Source organism: Rhinichthys klamathensis, unplaced genomic scaffold, assembly GCF_029890125.1.
Source record: "Rhinichthys klamathensis goyatoka isolate OS25496 unplaced genomic scaffold, OSU_Roscu_1.1 h1tg000050l_1, whole genome shotgun sequence".
Lineage (NCBI taxonomy): Eukaryota > Metazoa > Chordata > Actinopteri > Cypriniformes > Leuciscidae > Rhinichthys > Rhinichthys klamathensis.
Window position 1 is genome coordinate 6006088 of NW_026606596.1, and position 19213 is coordinate 6025300.

Here is a 19213-nt window from a genome sequence, read left to right on the forward strand (position 1 = left end):
GTGACAGTAGCTGCTAATAAAGCTGCTGTCGCCATTTGTGTCAATAATGTTAATCAAACATCAGAAAGAAAGTAATTTACTGCCCTTGACTGAATCACTTTTGTAAAATTAATAAGAATGAATGTTGAATTTATAGTGAAGACTATGTATTGTTTATTTGATTACTTTATACAATATAATATTATTCAGTGCTTTAAGTTTTTCAAGTAGGTCGATTTCTTATGTGCCTTTGTTCTATTGTTATTTGTGACTCTTGTCATCAGTAAGCTTTAGATTCTTTTCTTAAGCTACTATTATTTTTTGTGATATTGAAATTGGTCACAAGAATTATGAAATTTTAGTGGCATAAAATTTTGATATGATAAAAAATCTTATTAAAAGTAATATAACTTAACTGTGAAGTATATCATAGATGAATAAAATGACTTGTATAATGATGGAACATTTAGCTCATGTAGTTGGTGACCTAAAGTGGTGGTGGGGGGGCCCTGCAGTAACTCATAGCCCCGGGGCCCAGTGAGCTCTTAATGCGGCCCTGCACACACACACACACATATATATATATAAATATACATACATACACACACACACATATATATACACATATACATATATATATATAATTTTTTAAGAGAAAAAAAACCTGCAATATGTAAAATTTTATTTTCTTCTTCTTGACACGGCTTTGGTAGTTTCAATTTCATGAATCACCGGGGCTTTGCATATTCAGACCACTGAGTAACATGCATTCCCACTAATATCCCTACAATGGTCTAATTCACTAAGAGCTTTCCTTCTGCGTACTGTTTGCACACTGCAGCTTAAAACTTCATTGATCTCATTTAATTCATGCCAGTCCATCCCATGCAGCCTTAGCCAACCTGTCAAATTAGCCATCAACATGTGTGTCATTAGACTTTCGAAGTTATCCTAAAGTCAGTCAACACAACAGATGTCTACACTTGTTTATCTTTATATTACACATAAACTGAATGTCACCCATCAGCTACCAGAGCGGGTTAGCTAACACAAAACCAGGAACACTGAACAAAAACGTACGGTTTCACATAGAAAATGTACCTTTTACGAGCCGTTCGGTGGTGGATTGTTTATTCTGCTCCTTCCCCGACATCCTTCAGTGTTTCTCGGTGGAATAATTGTAATTCCTCCTTGTAGCTGAACCCAGCTAGTCGCGTTAGCCCGCTAGCTCGGCTAAGCTACTGACGTTTCAGTTCGCGAGGAAAGTCCTGACCGCTCCGCTATAAAAGCGGGGAAACGGAGTCAGCGCGCTCGTCCGGGTCGGCTTGTTGATATGTACACTCAAACAGTGGGGGAAAGGGGAAGGGGGAGCCCACTATAGCGGCAGAGTTTTATTTTCTGCCGTGTCTGTCCTTCGGGTTTGCTCACACAGGCGACCCAGCTGCTGTCAATTTCTCCGAGGGAGTAGCGATGTCCGATTCGTGAACGAATCGTTCGGTTGAGTCGGATCTTTTCAGGGAATCGTTTGAACCTGTTCATAAATCCTGTCTGAACCTGAACGGCTCGTTGTCGAATATGACTGAATCGGTTCTTGAGTCAACAATTCACCGACTCATCGACAGAACTGTCTCCCCTCTCCTGTTTAAATTGTTATGTATGTTTAAAATGTAATTTAAACTAAACATAGCCTAAATAACAAGACACAACAGACATGCTGCCAGAGTAACAAAAAGGAAATAACTTAAATAGCCTACACAAGGGCACAAAAGATGAATTTATGAATACAGTTTCTGTTGCTTTAGAATTAACAGAGCTTTAGATGGTTTCCTTATCAATTTTCAATAAAGAAAAGAGGGGTTTAGAGCCCCCAATTTTGTTTTATGTAGGCCTATGTGAAATTTTGCTAGCATGATAATGTTATGTAGCCTAATACATGTAATATTTCCCTTCTCTTTTGATTCAAACAATCCAAAGAAACATATTTAAAAGAGAAAGAAAAGTCTCTTACAAAATTAAATTGGATAAACAGTAAAAAAAAATTTTTTTTTAAATGACCACAATATCTGTGCGTGTAGGCTATAGCAAAAACAAGTGAATAACATTTTCCTCAGAAGAGTGACAGAAATAGCAATTATTAAGGCTTTAGTTGGGTAAACTTTATGAATCAATTTAAATGTTATTTATTTTACTTTATAAGCAGATACTCAGGACCATACTTTCCCTTAATATACAATGTAAGGAATTGTTACTACCTCTCTCTGGAAGAGAGCTCTGATATTACAGTTATTTTTTTGTTGCTCGAAAAGCATATGCTTCCAATCATTGTGTCAGTTAAGTTCAGAGAGATAGGCTACATGGCCATGGAAATGTAGAAACATGCAGCAATAAAGACAAGACAAAGAGGCAATGGCATGGAAAACAACAGCATAAGGAAATTGAGGAGTTTTAATGTTGAAAAGGACATTCTGACAGTGGTGTATAAATCACTTATCGAATCTGTGCTTACTTTCAACATTGTATCCTGGTTTAACTCTCTTTCTGTCAAATGTAAAAATAGACTGTTAAGGATTATAATTATGGCTGGTAAAATTATTGGTGAGAAACAAGTAACTCTGTCTGATCTTTACACTGCGGCAGTGAAAAGGAAAGCGTCTGTTATTGTGACAGACTCTACTCATCCCCTGCATAGTTCATTTAATGTACTTCCATCTGGTAGACGATATAAAGTACCTTTGGTGAAAAAGGCCAAGTATAAGAAGACTTTTATTCCGACTGCCATTGATATTTTAAATAGGAAATAGGGGAGGGGAGGGGAGGGGAGGGGAGGGGAGGAGGGGGGAGGCGTGTCTTAAATAGTGTGGTTGTCTTTTGTATTGTACTGTTTGTTGAGCCCTTGTCTAAAGACAATTTTCTACCCCCCTGTGGGGATAGACAATAAAGCTTTTTTGAATTTGAATTGAATTGAATAATTCATTAGCGGAATTTTGTATTTCTGTAATAAACAAACAAACAAACAAACAAACAAACAAACAAACAAACAAACAAACAAACAAACAAACAAACAAACAAACATCTAAATAGGCTTTAAACCTGCACTGTGACCAAAAATAGGCCCTACGGTGGCCGAGAGAGCTCAACGCGCTGCAACTGAAGAAAACAAATAGAAGAAAACACATGCAAATAGAAAAAACGCGTGCAAATTGAAAAAAACAAATGCAAATAAAATAAAACGCATGCAAATAGAAAAAAAACGCGTGCAAATAAAAAAAACACCCGCAAATTAAGAAAACATCTTCATCAGTTTCACAACACACGCGTGTGGAGCTCCAAATACTCACAACACAACCAAATAAAGAAACGCGCTGCAAATAACACAGAGCACAACGGAAATGTTTCCAGGGGAACCAAATAAGTGACGAACCCGGCTGGGACGTGCTGGCATAGATATCCATAAATCTATGCGTGCTGGTGCTTACAGCTTAAAATTATACTTTATTTATTTATTTATTTATTTATTTGTGCAAAACATACAGAGATTAATTTTTTTTATGACATACAACTTGTATACAATGTACAAAATGTATTAACAATATGTTCAATGTCATCAGAATACAAATGAGCAAAGAACAATGAGCTGGAAACTAAAATAAATAAATAAAAAAGATAAAGAAGAAAAACATGAAGGAAAGATATTTATCTTTAGATCAGTTACACTGTACAAATTGTTTCATGTTATTACATTTTCATAAAGAAAAGTTTCGTAAGAAATGTTAGGTATAGGGTCCAAAATTTTAAAGTTGAGACACACAGATATATAACGCATATTTTAAAAGCTTTTTTGTAAAATAAAAATAAAAATGTATTTGCATCCATTATGTTAACAGCATTATATTTCTGTCGTAAGACCAGCTGATGGACACCGTGCTGCGTTGTCATGGGAACATCCCAGGTGAAAATAATGAGGAAATTACGTTGTCTTTCGTTGCTCCCTTCATCAAGTGCGTTCCACACGGCTATAATGGCACACTAGAGCCCTGCTCACTCCACAGTCCCACTTTAAGGGCACTGCCGTCTGCCCTTCGAAGGGAGTAGGGCACAGAGACGCTCACGAGCAGTAAGCACGTCCCAGCCAGGTTCGTCACTTATTTGGTTCCCCTGGAAACATTTCCGTTGTGGTCTGTGTTATTTGCAGCACGTTTCTGTATTTGGTTGTGTTGTGAACTTTTGCAGCGCGTTTCTGTATTTGGAGCACACGTGTGTTGTGAAACTGATGAAGATGTTTTTTTATTTTATTTGCAGGTGTTTTTTTCTATTTGCACGCTTTTTTCTATTTGCATGTGTTTGCTTCAGTTGCAGCGCATTGAGCTGTCTCGGCCACCGTACCCCTACGCTTGTTTTGAACCAGTTGCAAAGAGGTGGTTTATTTTGTAGAGAATATCCTTATTGTTCCATAAGTAATACTGTATCTGAAAAATTGTATTTAGAGACCAAGCCAATAACATCTTATGGAAATTAGAAAATGTGATAGGGATCTTTGCAACATTATAATTACAAAATAGGAGAATATCCAGCCCACCAACTTATAAATATAATTAGGGATAATATTCCAAAGTGAAGAGGGCTTAGGAAATTCCCAAGCGTCTCCTTTAGACATGTCCGATTCACAATAAACAGAGAACTGATGAGTGAGTTAATCAAGTTGTCAATAGCATAACTGGCCCTATTCCTAATAAAATGTAGGCTACTGGGCAAATGTTTGTATTTTATCAACTTTTTTTTATTAATTTGGACACGTAAACATCCATTTATTAAAACTCGTAATAAAACTCGTAGTAATTATCAATATATGGTTACAAATGGCTTAATTTCAAGGTTAGACAGAATAGAAATGCCACGCCGGTGACGCAATTACGTCACGACGTAAAAGAATCGCTAAATTGGTTGCTGAACCGGTTCTTTAAAACGAGCTCTTCAAAAGAACCGATTCCAGAAAATGGCTCAGACTTCATAAGGGAAAGGAGGCGGGGGGACAATAAAAAGACTGTGCGCGAGATGTTGCCAATTTTTGTCAAGCGACCACAGTGGCCTGTAAATAATAAAGATGTATTCTGGTTTGGTTTGATTGTAACGCTCAAATTCCGTGCCTCACTGTTTTGTCTTTCTTCTTTCTTGTTTGATCCACTGAGTCGTCCTGACTCCCTTCTTGCGGATTAAACTCTAATCCACAGTGCAAACGGATTTCCTACAACATGGCGACTTGTGCTCAGCATACATATTTGTGGGTAGTGTAGTTTTTAAACATAGCCTACATGAAGCATACATGCATACAAGCATACATAGCATACATTTTATGCATCGCTATAAAATTATCCATACGTCTGGGATAATCCGATGATTTTTAATAGCCTGCACGAATAGCTGTTATACGCCAGTACAATTATAGAGAAACACATTGTGGAGGTTAGAATTATGAATGGAGATAATTCATGAACAGTAATCCAGCATTGTCACCCAGTGGTCAAATAGAGAAAAGTCAGATTGTTTCGTGGTTTATAAACCTGACTTGAACGATATATTATTTATGTAGGCTATGTAGCCTACTAGCCTAATTTTCACCAACTGGTCATAGCCACAGCAGATGTACACTGTAAAAAGTGAATATGGGTGTAAGTTGGATAACTAGAATTATTTGAGTCTATTTACTTCGTATTTCTGCTTTCCTAATCGTAATTGATTATTGTACACTCATTCAACTTGAACGCATAGAAATTCACAGACACTCAAATATCTCACTTTCACCCAAAGTATAATTTCCCTTTAAGGACCTCCGCGTCAGACGGTTTTTTTTTTCTGACGTCATGACGCACGAGCCTGACTGGAACTTCTGCTCAACCGCCATTTTCTTTTTCTCTCGCACTCGGATGAATAAGGTAGGTTGGAAGTTTGTTTTAATTAATATACTCGAATATGCAACTTTTGGACGTGTGTTTTAGTTGTTTATGAGTTAATTAATGTTGTTTGTGAACATGAATACTAACGCAATCGTAGGCCTACGATTGCGAAATAGCGTTAACGTTACTGAATATGTAACTTACACAGGATGTGGTATACTATTTACTCGTTTGTTTTATAAAAATGTGTTCATTTTGGATCTTGGAAGTATGTGTAATAAAATAATTTTAAAATTGATGCCTCCTTAACCGTCTGTGCCCGCGCGAGATATTGGAAATGCTTTGGGCGGGAAGTGCTCGGGGAGCGGGACTAAATGCTCGAATTTGAATTCCTGCAGTATAATATTGAGTTTGCTTTTAAAGTAATGTTTGTCTGTTCTTTTATTTGCCTTTGAAACGTTAGCTCTGATTTATTCATCGACTTTTTTTCGCCCAAAATGATGTTGAAAGTCTGTGATAAAAGTCATTGGGTGTGTCTCAATCAGCTCCCTAGTTCGGTAATCAGGGCACTGATCAGGGAGTCAGCACATTGACTGATTCCCTGATCAGTGCCCTGACTAAGTTACTGAACTAGGTAGCTGTGCTTAACGCTAGCTTCATTTGCCTAGCTCGAGGTGTTTCATCCGCCTAGCTCGAGGTGTTTCATGCAGAAAAAAAATGTCAGGGTTTTCTTTAGTAGAAAATTATGTTTTTTTTGTAGAAATAGTAGTATTTTCACAACTAATGAATTACTTGACCTGTAGCAAACCATTTTCTACCACTTAAGTTAAATACTACAACATTTTTCTCCCCTTAGGACCGAAAGCGTTTTACCTGTTTTACGACTGAGGACACACCTTGCTATAACGTTACATGGTAAGTCATTTCTATTAATTTAAGCAATTTCTAATTTCTTCTATAATTGATAATAGATTATATGAATTACTAATGTTGGATATGTTTGAATAAATTCCATCTAATGTTATTGACTTGCATTTTATCCTAATTAAGAATTTTCAAACTAAAATTGGCATTAACTCACCCTTATGACATCCCGAATGCATGTGCCTTTTTTTGATTTTCAGAAATATCTCTTTTGTTAGTTTATACAGTGTAAACCAATTTTGAAGCTCGAAATGATTATATGGCGTGACATGTATTGTGCATTTTTTCTTTTCCAGTTTAGCTTTCCAATAATATATCACCTTATAGTACTGCAAGAAAATACTGCACCTTAATAGAGAGCGTGATGGTGTTGCCAGGAACGTTTATATATTATACCGTATTTTCTGCACTATAAGGCGCACTTAAAAGCCTTTAATTTTCTCAAAAAAACGACAGTGCGCTTTATAATCCGGAGCGCCTTCTATATGGATGGAACACACGTTCACCAAGACGGGGAGACAGCGCCGGGCGACTTACGCCACTATCTGCCAATGGATCGTGGATGCCTGGGCTGATATATCAGTCTCAACTGTGATCCGAGCTTTCACGAAGGCAGGAATAATCTCTTTATTCAGCCAGCTCACATACCCGTATTTACTTCCGGTTGTTAAGAGGCTAAAAGCAGGTTTAAAACTTGTCCCGTTTAAGTCAACAGGGTGCAAATTTTAAAAAAGAGGATAACACGGTGTAGGCAACACTGGTTTTTGTCGTTGTTATCTGTACTGACTAGGCATGTGCCGGTATCAAATTTTCATGCTGCGATTAATTGATTGAGCTTTTATCACGGTATACGGTATTATCACGATATTTTAATTGCACAAGAGAAACAGATGGATTGGGGGTATCTAAAAAAACTTGCATCACAATGTGTAATTGTGATTGTCAAAACATTAATTTTATTTTTTAGTGACAACATGTTACAATGTTTACATGGTACAGTTACTGAGGCTACTGTTTGTATTATTGCTTAACACCATTTTCACGATTTCAATTAAATTCTTGGATTTAATTTCAATCTTGATTCAATATTGACTCATTTGGATAAATATTAGGTAGGCTACAGTAGATAGCCTGCATTTAAATTTTTCTCAAGAAAAAATATCTCACATAATGCTGTAAACATACAGAGAGAAATTAAATATAATGCATACAATATAAATATAATAATAATATAAATATAAAAATGTAATATGCCGTAATTTTCATTATAATAACAATTATATAATGACAAGTAAACATATATTAAAATATGTAATATAGTGCACATATTTAGCAAAATACTCCTCTCTATAGCTATTTTCTTATAGTCAACTAACATTAAATGGCTTTCCTGAGGTAAATGTAACGTTCTGTGACATAATTGTTCTCCTGCAGTTTTATTGACCTCTTTCCGTGGTTGAAAAACACTGATTGATCGAAAGTGCGTACCTTTCGGTGGGTTGTACTGTATCTTTAATAAAAAGTAACAGATGATCGGTTTACTTGAACTGAGGCGCGCGATCTGTCACGTCACATTTACAAGCAGCAAAACAGTATTTACTGTCTGAATTTCGTTATAAAATGGACAGAACCTGAGAGCTGATGTTTTTTTCATATCAAAAGTAACCTGCTCTGTCTAGTCTGTCGGTGTCAGTGTCCTCTTTGCTCCGCGATTTTTCTCTGCGTGAGAAAATGGATGTGTGGCGCGAGACCGTGTGAAAGTGTCAATTGCGTGAGTCTCAAGATGAATGCGTGAGAGTTGGCAGCCATGCGGGGGATAAATAGTCGGCAGCGTTCCTCCTTCCGCCGTGCTTCTTCTCCACGTGAGGATTGTTTACGTTAGACTAGAGTGCGCACTGCATGCACACAGTGCTTATACATGTGATGTGGGGATTGTTTACATCAAAGTGCGCACGTGTTTTGCGCAGCATACGCATTGTTTTTTAAGCGGTTGATGGAAAATAAGCTGATGCGCGTTCTAAAAATCTAAATTCGGATCTATTATTTTTCACGGTATTTTGAAGTCCCCGCGATAACAATATCGTGCATATTCATTACCGCGATTTATCGCATTACCGAATACCGGCACATGTCTAGTACTGACAGCACTCCAAATTTACAAAAAATGAGCTCAATGTTAAAATTGACCAGAGTTCTCCTTTAATGTTTGAACAACGTTACCATGGGAGTGAACGGAGTTATCAGAACGCTTAATAAAGTTTCACTTTATCTGACTGTTTTGTTGACATTTGTTGACATCTAGCACATCTAGTGGATGCATTAACGCAAACCCAGTCAAACGTTTGACTGCAGTATCTTATGCGCCTTATAATCCGGTGCGCCCGGAAAAATATTGTATGGTAGTCAATGGCGAGAGACAACAAACATTTTGATCCCGTTTGAATTGTGCCCTGAATTACACATATGATGTTTGTCAATTTAAAAGATACATTTTAAAGTCAAGAAAGTCGCAGTTTGATGTAAAACTGTTGAGGTATAAGACTGTGAAAATACGTAATTACAAAGACTACAAACCCAAAAGGAGAGCATGTGACGTCTTACCTTTTTTCTCAATGAATGAAGCTAACGTCTGTCATCTTTTCTATAGTCTAACGTTATAATCGTAACGTTACGCCGTCATGTGTGTTTTGTACCAGACTGCACACACACAAGCTCGGTGACGTACATAGTGCGAGACGAGAGATGTAGTTCATTGAGCGATTTTCACATACTCTTCTGTTTTATGACAAACTGCGACTTTCTTTACTTTCATAGTTATCTTTCAAATTGACAAACATCATATGTGTAATTCAGGGCACAGTTCAGACGGAATAAAAGATAAGTTGTCTCTCGCCATTGACTACCATGCATATTTTTTCCGAAATAAGGTCCCATGAGCCGGAAGCGGAGGGGAGGGACTTAGGCTCTCTATAGGACAACTTAGTTTGAATAAACGAGCAGACACTGATTAGCTTGCTCTACGTTTATTTAAAATAATCAGCAAGACAACTAGAAGTGAAATGTGCTTTCCATTAAATGAATCACTCACAGTAAACAAATCCTTAACAAAAAAACTTTGCAGTGAACTTTGCAATGTAGACGCGCAAACTGGGTGCCGGTGCGGTGAGACATATATGCTCGGGCAGATTCGGCTTGAAGTCGTTCATCCTCGGATGCGGCGCAGCGCACGCTGTTACAAAAAAAGCCGTGCACATCGGCAGGCGAAATGGGGTCTTGCACCCAAAGCTTAAACGGAGGTCTGAAATCTCTCCCCCTTTACCGATCAGAGCGCGCGCTGACACGTACGAGCGCGAAAGTGTGCGTGGCAAAAATGACGTCATTGCGGTGTGGGCAGTCGTGCACCCAAAGCGCACGACTGCCCACACCGCAATGACGTCATTTTTGCCACGCACACTTTCGCGCTCGTACGTGTCAGCGCGCGCTCTGATCGGTAAAGGGGCAGAGATTTCAGACCTCCGTTTATTAAGGAGATCTCCAAGATTTCTCTTCTTGGGGAGGGGGTGGTGCACAGACCTCTCCCGAATCATCTCCAGCAGTAGCAGCCTCCGAAGCACCACTAACTCCGCCTCCGTTTCCCTCGTAAGCTGATATTAGTATTTAAATATTCTCTATGATAAAAAATGTTTGTAAAAAAATATTTTAATAACATGGTTTTTGCGGTTCTAATGACGGTGTTCAACTATAACCGTCGGTCTCACGGTTATATAATAACAAATGCCCGGAATCATAGGCAAATCAGTGCTCGATCACGCCGAGTGATGATCACGCAGTGTGAATGATCAAAGATGCGATCTTAGAGTATCGTAGATGAGTCGCCGATGCCTGTGAGATATTTGGCATGCTAAATATCTGGACCTGTCGGTGATTAAAAAAAATGACATTATCGATGACCTACAGCCAATAAGAGATTAAGAAACAGGGCAGCGGGAGGTTCAGGGAGGAGATATAGACTAGAATATCAGTATTTTAATAGATATATTTACAATTATATCAAGCAGAAATAAAGCATAAACATTTGCTTGACCAGACGCAACAGCAGCACAATTCCAGTTTCGCGCGAGAACTCCGGTTTGACACACGCGTGATCTCGCGTTGTTTCCTTGTCACTTCAAATACAATTGGCACAGTTTGGATGACATGATAGTGAGTTTTTGCCAGAAAACTTACTTTAAGTAAAGAGTAATTTTTATTTTTCATTCCAGGGTTGCACTTAATGTGGAAATGTAAAGACTGTGGGGGGGTCTATACAAGAAGATCTGAACTGCTCAAACATTACAAACTTAACCACAAGCATTATGGACGCGGATCCACTTATCCATGCACTTATTTAAACTGTGTATGCAGATTCAAGACTTGGAATGCTTTATTAAGCCATTTATCCAGAAACCACCCTGTCCAAAGGTTACCCAAAGAACCCCTAACCACTTTCAGCTGTCATATTTGTTTTCATCAACTTTCAGCCGAAAAGGATTATTTTCAACACATCTTTCACCATCTGAAAAACAAGGAGACCATAACATGTATGTACAAGGACTGTACCTACAAAACTAATGTTTATGTGAATTTTAAAAGTCACAAACATAGAAGACACTCTGGAGCAAGTGATTTCAAGCATGGGATTGTTGAAAACAAAATTTTAAACTCTGGCAGTGAGTCATTCAGAAGTATTTCATGTGATATTTCAGATGATGAAATACCTTGCAGCGATGAGCATGTTGACCCTGCAATTGACAGTGATCCTGTGAACTTGGAAAAAGAAATAGAACTTAAACTTGCTTTGGTCCTTTTAAAATTAGAAAACATCTATCTTGTATCTAACACAGCCATCGATGAACTGCTACAAGAGTTGAGCTATTTGATTGGCTCTGTATCGCTTCCTATCACACAGAAGACTTTGACTGAAATATTACAGGAACATAGTTGTGAGTTTGACCAATCAATCGTTGAAAAATTAGCTAACGCATTGTGTGAGTCTAATGCTATTAAAAAAGCATTAGGACACAAAGGGCCGCTTTCTACTGCGTGGAGAAGAAAGAGTTACTTCAAGAGACACTTTAATGTTGTTGAACCTGTAGAATTTGTACTTGATCGCAATGAGAAGAAAACTTTCCAGTACGTTTCTATTCTAAAGTCTTTGCAGCAAATTCTTGAATGCCAGAATGTATTGGATCAGGCTAGGAATTTGAAAGACACAGATGAACTGGAACAACCAACTAAACAAAGGGGTTCTGTGCAGGTTTACAAATCATTTTATGATGGTGCCCTTTTCAAAGAGAATGATTTTTTATGCCAGCAGAAAAGTATTTCATTGATATTATATGTTGATGAATTTGAAATTTGTAATCCGCTGGGTACGTCACGACGGAAGCATAAAATCTGTGGCATTTATTGGATTCTGGGCAATTTGCCACCATTGTATCACTCATCTTTGTCTTCCATCTATTTGGCTGCTTTAATCAAAAGTGATGATCTAAAGTCCTTTGGTTATGAAAAGGTGTTAAAGCCTTTGATTAATGATCTTGTCATTTTAGAACAGAGTGGTATTTTTGTGTCAAAGTTAGGCAGAACAGTAAAGGGGGCAGTTCAGTGTGTCATAGCTGACAACCTTGGGGCCCACAGTATTGCTGGATTCGTTGAAAATTTCACAGGGTCTTATGTGTGTAGATTTTGCACTGCGGAAAAAGTTCAAATTCAGACAACAGAAGTGAACAGTGGAAGTTTTTGTCTCAGGACCAAAGAAATTCATGAAGAACATCTAAGACAACTTCAGGACAATGGACTGGCAAACTATTATGGTGTAAAGAAACAATGTACTTTGTCGAAACACCTTTCATATTTTGACGTGACATCTGGGTTCCCACCGGACATTGTCCATGATCTTTTTGAAGGAATTGTACCTTTTGAGTTGTCGCTTTGTCTTAGTGTATTTATTAAAAAAAAATACTTCACCTTACTTGAACTGAATGCAGCAATAACATCTTTCGATTTTAAGGGGACGGACAAAACAAATAAACCTCATCCAATCCCTCTTCATTTTGGATCAAAAAAAACTGTTGGAGGGAATGCTCATGAGAACTGGAGTTTAATCCGATTTGTACCTTTGTTGATTGGTCAGAAAGTCCCCTGTGAAGAACCAGCTTGGCATGTTTTAACGGACTTGAAGGATATTGTTGATCTAGTTGTTTCTCCAATTCATACAGAGGAATCCATTGCTTATCTCAGTTTCAAGATTTCAGAGCACAGAATTCGGTTTCAAGAGGTTTTCCCTGACTTTGATCTCAAACCTAAACACCACTTCTTGGAACATTATCCACACCTGATTCGTCAATATGGACCGCTTGTTGCGTTATGGACTATGCGTTTTGAAGCGAAACACAGTTTTTTTAAGCGAGTTGCAAGAAATATAAAGAACTTCAGAAATGTGCTCCTTTCGCTTTCTGAGAGACATCAGTATCAGATGGCACATCACTTGTATACATGTTCTTTTCCCAGGCATCGACTAGAAGTGTCAGATGCTTCCACAGTTCACATTGATGTCCTTGACAAAGGGATCTCCAGTGGATTGAGAGACAAGTTTTTAAATGTGGACACCGTGCACCTAGCTAACAATGTGACACATAATGGTTTGAACTACAAAAGGGGGATGATCTTGATTCATGGATCTGTTGGAGGACTGCCAGACTTTTGTGAAATAATCCAAATGGTTACTATAGAACAAAGATTGATCTTCATTGTCAAGAGACTCAGTGGGTGGTATATTGAACACTACAGAGGTTATAAACTCGAAACATCATCCGTTAAGGAAGTGGACCTTATTGAGCCTCAGGAACTGCAAGATATATATCCCCTGGCTGATTACAGAGTTGGAGGAATGCGTCTTGTTACCCTTAAAAGATATGTCCATTTATAAATGGTAAGGCCTATGATTTTGTCCAGAGAAAAAAGACCCTGCTATTTTGATGATATTTTGAGTTAAGAGTTATAATTGTGATGTCAGTATCTAGTTGGCTATTTAAAGGGATAGTTCACCCTAAAATGAAAATTCTGTCAGTAATTATTCGCCCTCATGTTGTTCAAACCCTGTAAGACTTTCGTTCATCTTCGGAACACAAATGAAGATATTTCTGATTAAATCCGAGAGCTGGATCACTCCTCCATAGGCTTCTAAGGGATTGAAACTTGCCGGCCCAGAAACGTTATTAAAGACATTGTTAAAATAGTCCAAGTGACTACAGTGGCTCAATGTTAAGTTTATCAAGTGACGAGAATACTTTTTGTGTGCAAAAAAACAAACAAAAATAACGACTTTATTCAAGTATTCATTTCCTTCTCTCTTGGCCTCTAGATAGTCACGTAGTATAATTGCGTAGAGCTTCTGTGTTGTACGTCACACGTAGCCTCACTATTGGCCGACGCTGGTCATGTGTGTGATGAGTGTGACGTTCAACCAGAAGCTCTACGCTGTTACACTACGTGAACTCACTCGAGGCCCACAAAGAAGGAAATGAATACTTGAATAAAGTCGTTATTTTTGTTTGTTTTGTTCGCACAAATGTATTCTTGTCGCTTGAGAAACTTAAGATTGAGCCAACTTAAGATGAACAAACTTTAATGCCAAACCCACTAGCAGTAAATGTGACTGCAGGCATGTATGGTGAATTGAAATTGTTAAAGGGTTAGCTGCTGGAAAAATTGCAAAAAGATAAACATTCTGAATTTATGTTTAGTATGAATGTTCAGTATTCTGAATGTTTACATATTAAAAAGATGTAATGTCTTCCCATTTGGCACATACTAATTGAGTAACTTCTGTCTTGCAGATTGCCATGGCTGTATCAAAACCTGCAAGACTGAAGGTGGTTTTAGGGGAGAACAACATTGAAAAACTCAGCCTTCCTAGTGGCATACCGGAGTCACTTGAAGACCTTCACTGCTCAATTAAGACGACCTTTGGCATAAAGAGCAACATCAGACTTCAGTACATGGATCAAGATTTTGGCAGTGATTTCTTCAATCTGAATTCTACCACTGACCTTAAGGATTTGGGAACAGTCAAGGTCATTCTTCATCAAACCACTACAGATCTCAGTACCACTGAGGCTGTATTGTCTCATTCCACTTCATTTGACTTAGATGACACAGTTTCTATGGCTTCAAATGACACCGTTTCTATGGCATCAAATGACACATCAAGTGTCACACTAAAAATGTCATCCCCTGAATCTGTTTTTTCACGAAAAGAGCAGTGGCCAAAAGACTTTGCAATTCCTCAATTTTCCTTTGAGACTGAACTCCAGCTAGAGCATGGAAATGCTGAATACCTTACAAGCGGGAAACTGCTTACTCTCAGCTCTCGTACAAAGTCTGATATCCTAAATAGACTTGCAGAGGAAATTTTCAAATACAAGGCCTACCCAGAGGACACACACTTCTACATAGTCGCAGAGGCCTTGATCAAGAAGTACCCTTGTCTGAAAGAACCTGGCTCTTTCAGTGTATGGTCTGGTTGGAAACAGCGACTGAAGTATAAAATGGGAAATTACAGGACCCAACTCAAAATGCAGGGGTGTGTAGAGGTGTCTGTTAACTCGCTGAAAGCCAAAGCAGCGACAGATGGTTTCCCTGCAAAAAAAATGAAGAAGCCGAAACGTGCAGAAGCAAACTTTTACCCTTCCCTTCCTGTTGGACAGACTTGTGAGAGTCTTGAAAAAGAAAGACTTGAACTTTTAACAGAGGCTGAAAAAAGGAAAAATGAAAGGGTTGTCAAGGAGAAAATGGCTCTCACGTTTGCTTACAGACGGCAGGAGGTAGTGAACCAGGAGCCCAGTGTTAGGGATTTCAAGGCGAGGTGGCCTGCGCTTTTCAGACATTACGAGGTATTGAAAAAAGAAGTTAAAGTTCTAGTTTTACTGGCTAAATACATTATTTGAGTTGATATAATAAAATTTTGCTTGTGCAGTTTGACTGTTGTTGACACTTTTTTGTTTTTGTTTTTTTGTTTTTGATTTCAGATCAATGCAGAGTTCCATAGGCTTATGGCTGTTCCACTAGAAGACACGTTCCTTGCCCAGTTAGATGTGCACATGAGTCAACTAATTAGAGTAATCCGTTTAAAAGGAGGTGCAACCCGTGAGAAGACTGCAGAAATTCTTCAGATTTTGGATCAGGTACGTCTGTGTGTTTTACATTAATATCAACTACACAATCTTATTTTAGTCGCAGTATGTTTAACAGTAACATTTACTTGAAATTTGAAAGTGTCATAACTAGGGCTGTGTATCACCAACAATGTCGCGATACGATACGCATCACGATACTAAAGCCACGATACGATACGTATCACGATATGGATCAATTCGGAATTTAAATTTCTTTTGAGCTGAGTTTAGTAACAGTAATATCTGTTTATTGAATAACCAGTGTTATAACAGTTGTGATGACTGAAAAACAATTTAGTTTTTGTCATTAAAAAAACGAGTTAAATAAATTAAAAAAGCTTAGAATGGCTCTTCCTTCTGCTTTTAAAGTCTGCCTTAATAACTGAAATGACAATTATAGTGACACTGAAGGATGTCTACACTGCTCAATGACTAAACAAAACTTAAAGGAGAACTCCGTTGCAAAATGAACCTTTGGTCTAATTACACATTGTTACCTAGTCAACCGTTATCTGAGATTTGTTTTCATGATTATCGAATGTAAATAGTTTTATCTCTAAAAACAGTTTAGCCTATAAAGCTAGTATAACGCTAGTATATTGGGCATAGTGTAATGACAAATAAAAATCGCTTGTTAATACCACTAACAAGGCTGAAAATAGACCCACACTAACACGGTAGCATAATGAGGGTCCCTACCTTCAAACCGAAGCATTGAGAACTTTGTCAGTGTCCAGACAGTTTAATAAGAAGATATTTTAAACATACAGTCAACTTCGCGTATACAGGCAGAAGCCATCTTTGAAATACAGCCTTTACCAGTCGATCTACGAACGCCGATCCAAGCCTGCTGTTCGCGCTCACCTTATCACAACTTATAGCTCGTTCACATCTCACCAGCGCACTTGGATCGGCGTTCGTAGATCGACTGGTAAAGGCTGTATTTCAAAGATGGCTTCTGCCTGTATACGCGAAGTTGACTGTATGTTTAAAATATCTTCTTATTAAACTGTCTGGACACTGACAAAGTTCTCAATGCTTCGGTTTGAAGGTAGGGACCCTCATTATGCTACCATGTTAGTGTGGGTCTATTTTCAGCCTAGTTAGTGGTATTAACAAGCGATTTTTATTTGTCATTGATCTATGCCCAATATACTAGCGTTATACTAGCTTTATAGGCTAAACTGTTTTTAGAGATAAAACTATTTACATTCGATAATCATGAAAACAAATCTCAGATAACGGTTGACTAGGTAACAATGTGTAATTAGACCAAAGGTTCATTTTGCGCCGGAGTTCTCCTTTAAAACATTCCATAAAAGCAAAAACGGTAACAACTTAAATTTAACTTAGTTTTCTCAAACTCTTTTAAACACCTACAATTTGGTCTTAAGTGTTGGAATGTGCACCAAACAAAGTCATTTATTCTACGTTGAAATCATTTTAAATGAAGATTTTTTTTTTTTAAACGTAGACATCAGTGTTTATATCTGAATAATGATTTTTGTATACTTCTGTGATGTATATATTTTGGCCACTCATTAATACAAACTTTTATAGTTTTGTAAATGTTTATCTTTTCTTGTCCTTTGCGAAATCTGATTCTCTATTACAGATTACTCAGAATTTTAAAAATAATCACAATTGCTTTTTCACAGACTGAAAATATTCACACGAAAAGAGAGTGTGTCCTGAAGGCCCTCATCGTTTTCCTGGGGGAAAATCCTCAAGACCTTATCAAGGAGTACCTTGTGAGTTGAAATTCCGCATATTCTATTTCGATTTTGATTTTTCAGAAAGTTTAAATTTGGGTTTTGTAGTTATGAACGCAAAATGTATTTTGTTTAATGTACACTACTTTAGGAGAACCAGCGAGATGATTGTGAGGGTGAGCTGGAGCAGCTCACCATGGCGGTGTATGTTATTCGGAAGGAGGGGGGAGAACATCATGAACCACCGGCTGACATAGGTATCATCATTGAGGGTGTTAAAGTTTTGAATGAACTGCCGTCGTTCACATCAGCTTGTGCCTTGCTTCTCGGGATGATATACATCATCAATCTGGCTTACCCAAAACCACTTCGTTTGACATTCGAGGTATTCCAGAAAGTTCTCTTGCAGCTTGATCAGCACAAAATGTCACCAAAAGTTCAAAGTCTTTTCAGTAAACTACAGTGAACTTGCAGTAATGTTTGAATGTGCATATGCCTAGTCTGTGTTTGAAAAAATGTTTAATTTGTTTTCTTATGTTTGTAGACTATCCATTTGTTCATTCATATGTCTAGTTTGAATGTGTAGTTGGATGTTCGAATCTGTAGTTGATTGGTTCACTTCAAATTTAGGGCATTGCCTGTAAGCTTTTCTAAAGCACTTTTCTCATACACTTATATGGTTCTATTTTAAGAATATATTAAAGGGATAGTTCACCCAAAAATGGTTCAAGTTGTTCCAAACCTACATGAGTTTCTTTCTTCTGCTGAACACAAAAGAAGATGTGTTGAAGAATGTTGGTAACCAGACAGTTGACGGCACCCATTGACTTCCAGTATTTGTTTTTCCCTGCTATGGAAGTCAATGGGTGCCGTCAACTGTCTGGTTACCAACATTCTTCAACACATCTTCTTTTGTGTTCAGCAGAAGAAAGAAACTCATGCAGGTTTGGAACAACTTGGAACCATTTTTGGGTGAACTATCCCTTTAATAGTTTTTAGGTGGCTCATTTAAGGGCATAACCACTGTTTTTATATTTATTTTTATAAATGTATTCGTGGCTCAGTTTTGAGCAAGATGCAGTGCAAAGACCACTTTGCAAAAAGACTGTTAATGGAATGGATGTGAAGTGTGTCAGTAAATTAAATTTCATTGGCACAACAAATATGAACAGTTTGTAATGATTTCTCAAAGTTTGTAATATGGAAAATACTGATGGTGTATACAATGAATTAATGTTAATAAATATGTCTAAAGCAATTTGATTATTGTGTGATACTGTGATTGACCTAGTGAAATTAAGTTGAGAAAATATAATAATTTAAGTTGAGAAAACGTCATTTTTTTAGGTGTTACCAATTGAAGTAATTTTTTTAAGTTGAACCAACTGTAGGAAAAAGTAATACATTTAAGTTGGAATGCAGTGAAATTAAGTCAGACTAATGTAAATAACAGGATTGAATGAACTCAAATAATATAAGTGTCCTTGAC

The 19213-nt window shown here is 37.6% G+C and overlaps 2 protein-coding genes and 1 long non-coding RNA gene across 4 annotated transcripts in view; 1 reads left to right on the top strand and 2 right to left on the bottom strand.

Annotated features, from left to right (window-relative positions):
* Positions 1-1459, bottom strand: part of ppp3ccb (protein phosphatase 3, catalytic subunit, gamma isozyme, b) — a 29691-nt gene extending 28232 nt beyond the window's left edge. For both annotated transcript variants that reach the window (XM_056247922.1, XM_056247921.1), the window contains exon 1: positions 1081-1459. In XM_056247922.1, coding sequence (XP_056103897.1) covers positions 1081-1132 — 52 coding nt within the window. In that variant the 5' untranslated portion in view covers positions 1133-1459. The remainder of the gene's footprint in view (positions 1-1080) is intronic.
* Positions 1460-2413: 954 nt separating this feature from the next.
* LOC130082967 (uncharacterized) lies at positions 2414-2781 on the bottom strand. Its single transcript, XR_008806802.1, has 2 exons — positions 2710-2781; positions 2414-2517 (listed from the first exon to the last, which is right to left on the bottom strand). It is a non-coding gene; the product is annotated as an uncharacterized LOC130082967 (long non-coding RNA).
* A 12247-nt stretch (positions 2782-15028) lies between these two features.
* On the top strand, positions 15029-18321 carry LOC130082964 (uncharacterized). The gene is made up of 4 exons (XM_056247923.1): positions 15029-15730; positions 15866-16021; positions 17671-17763; positions 17876-18321. Exons 1-4 carry the CDS (start codon positions 15062-15064, stop codon positions 18188-18190), a joined length of 1233 nt encoding a protein of 410 aa, XP_056103898.1. The 5' UTR covers positions 15029-15061; the 3' UTR covers positions 18191-18321.
* The last annotated feature ends 892 nt before the right edge of the window (positions 18322-19213 follow it).

Excerpts from the sequence above, each read along its gene's own strand:
- LOC130082964 (XM_056247923.1), top strand. The coding sequence starts at position 15,062 with ATGTCATCCCCTGAATCTGTTTTTTCACGAAAAGAGCAGTGGCCAAAA. Across the intron at positions 15,731-15,865 it reads CGCTTTTCAGACATTACGAG|ATCAATGCAGAGTTCCATAG; the intron begins GTATTGAAAAAA and ends TTTTGATTTCAG. Across the intron at positions 17,764-17,875 it reads ACCTTATCAAGGAGTACCTT|GAGAACCAGCGAGATGATTG; the intron begins GTGAGTTGAAAT and ends ACACTACTTTAG.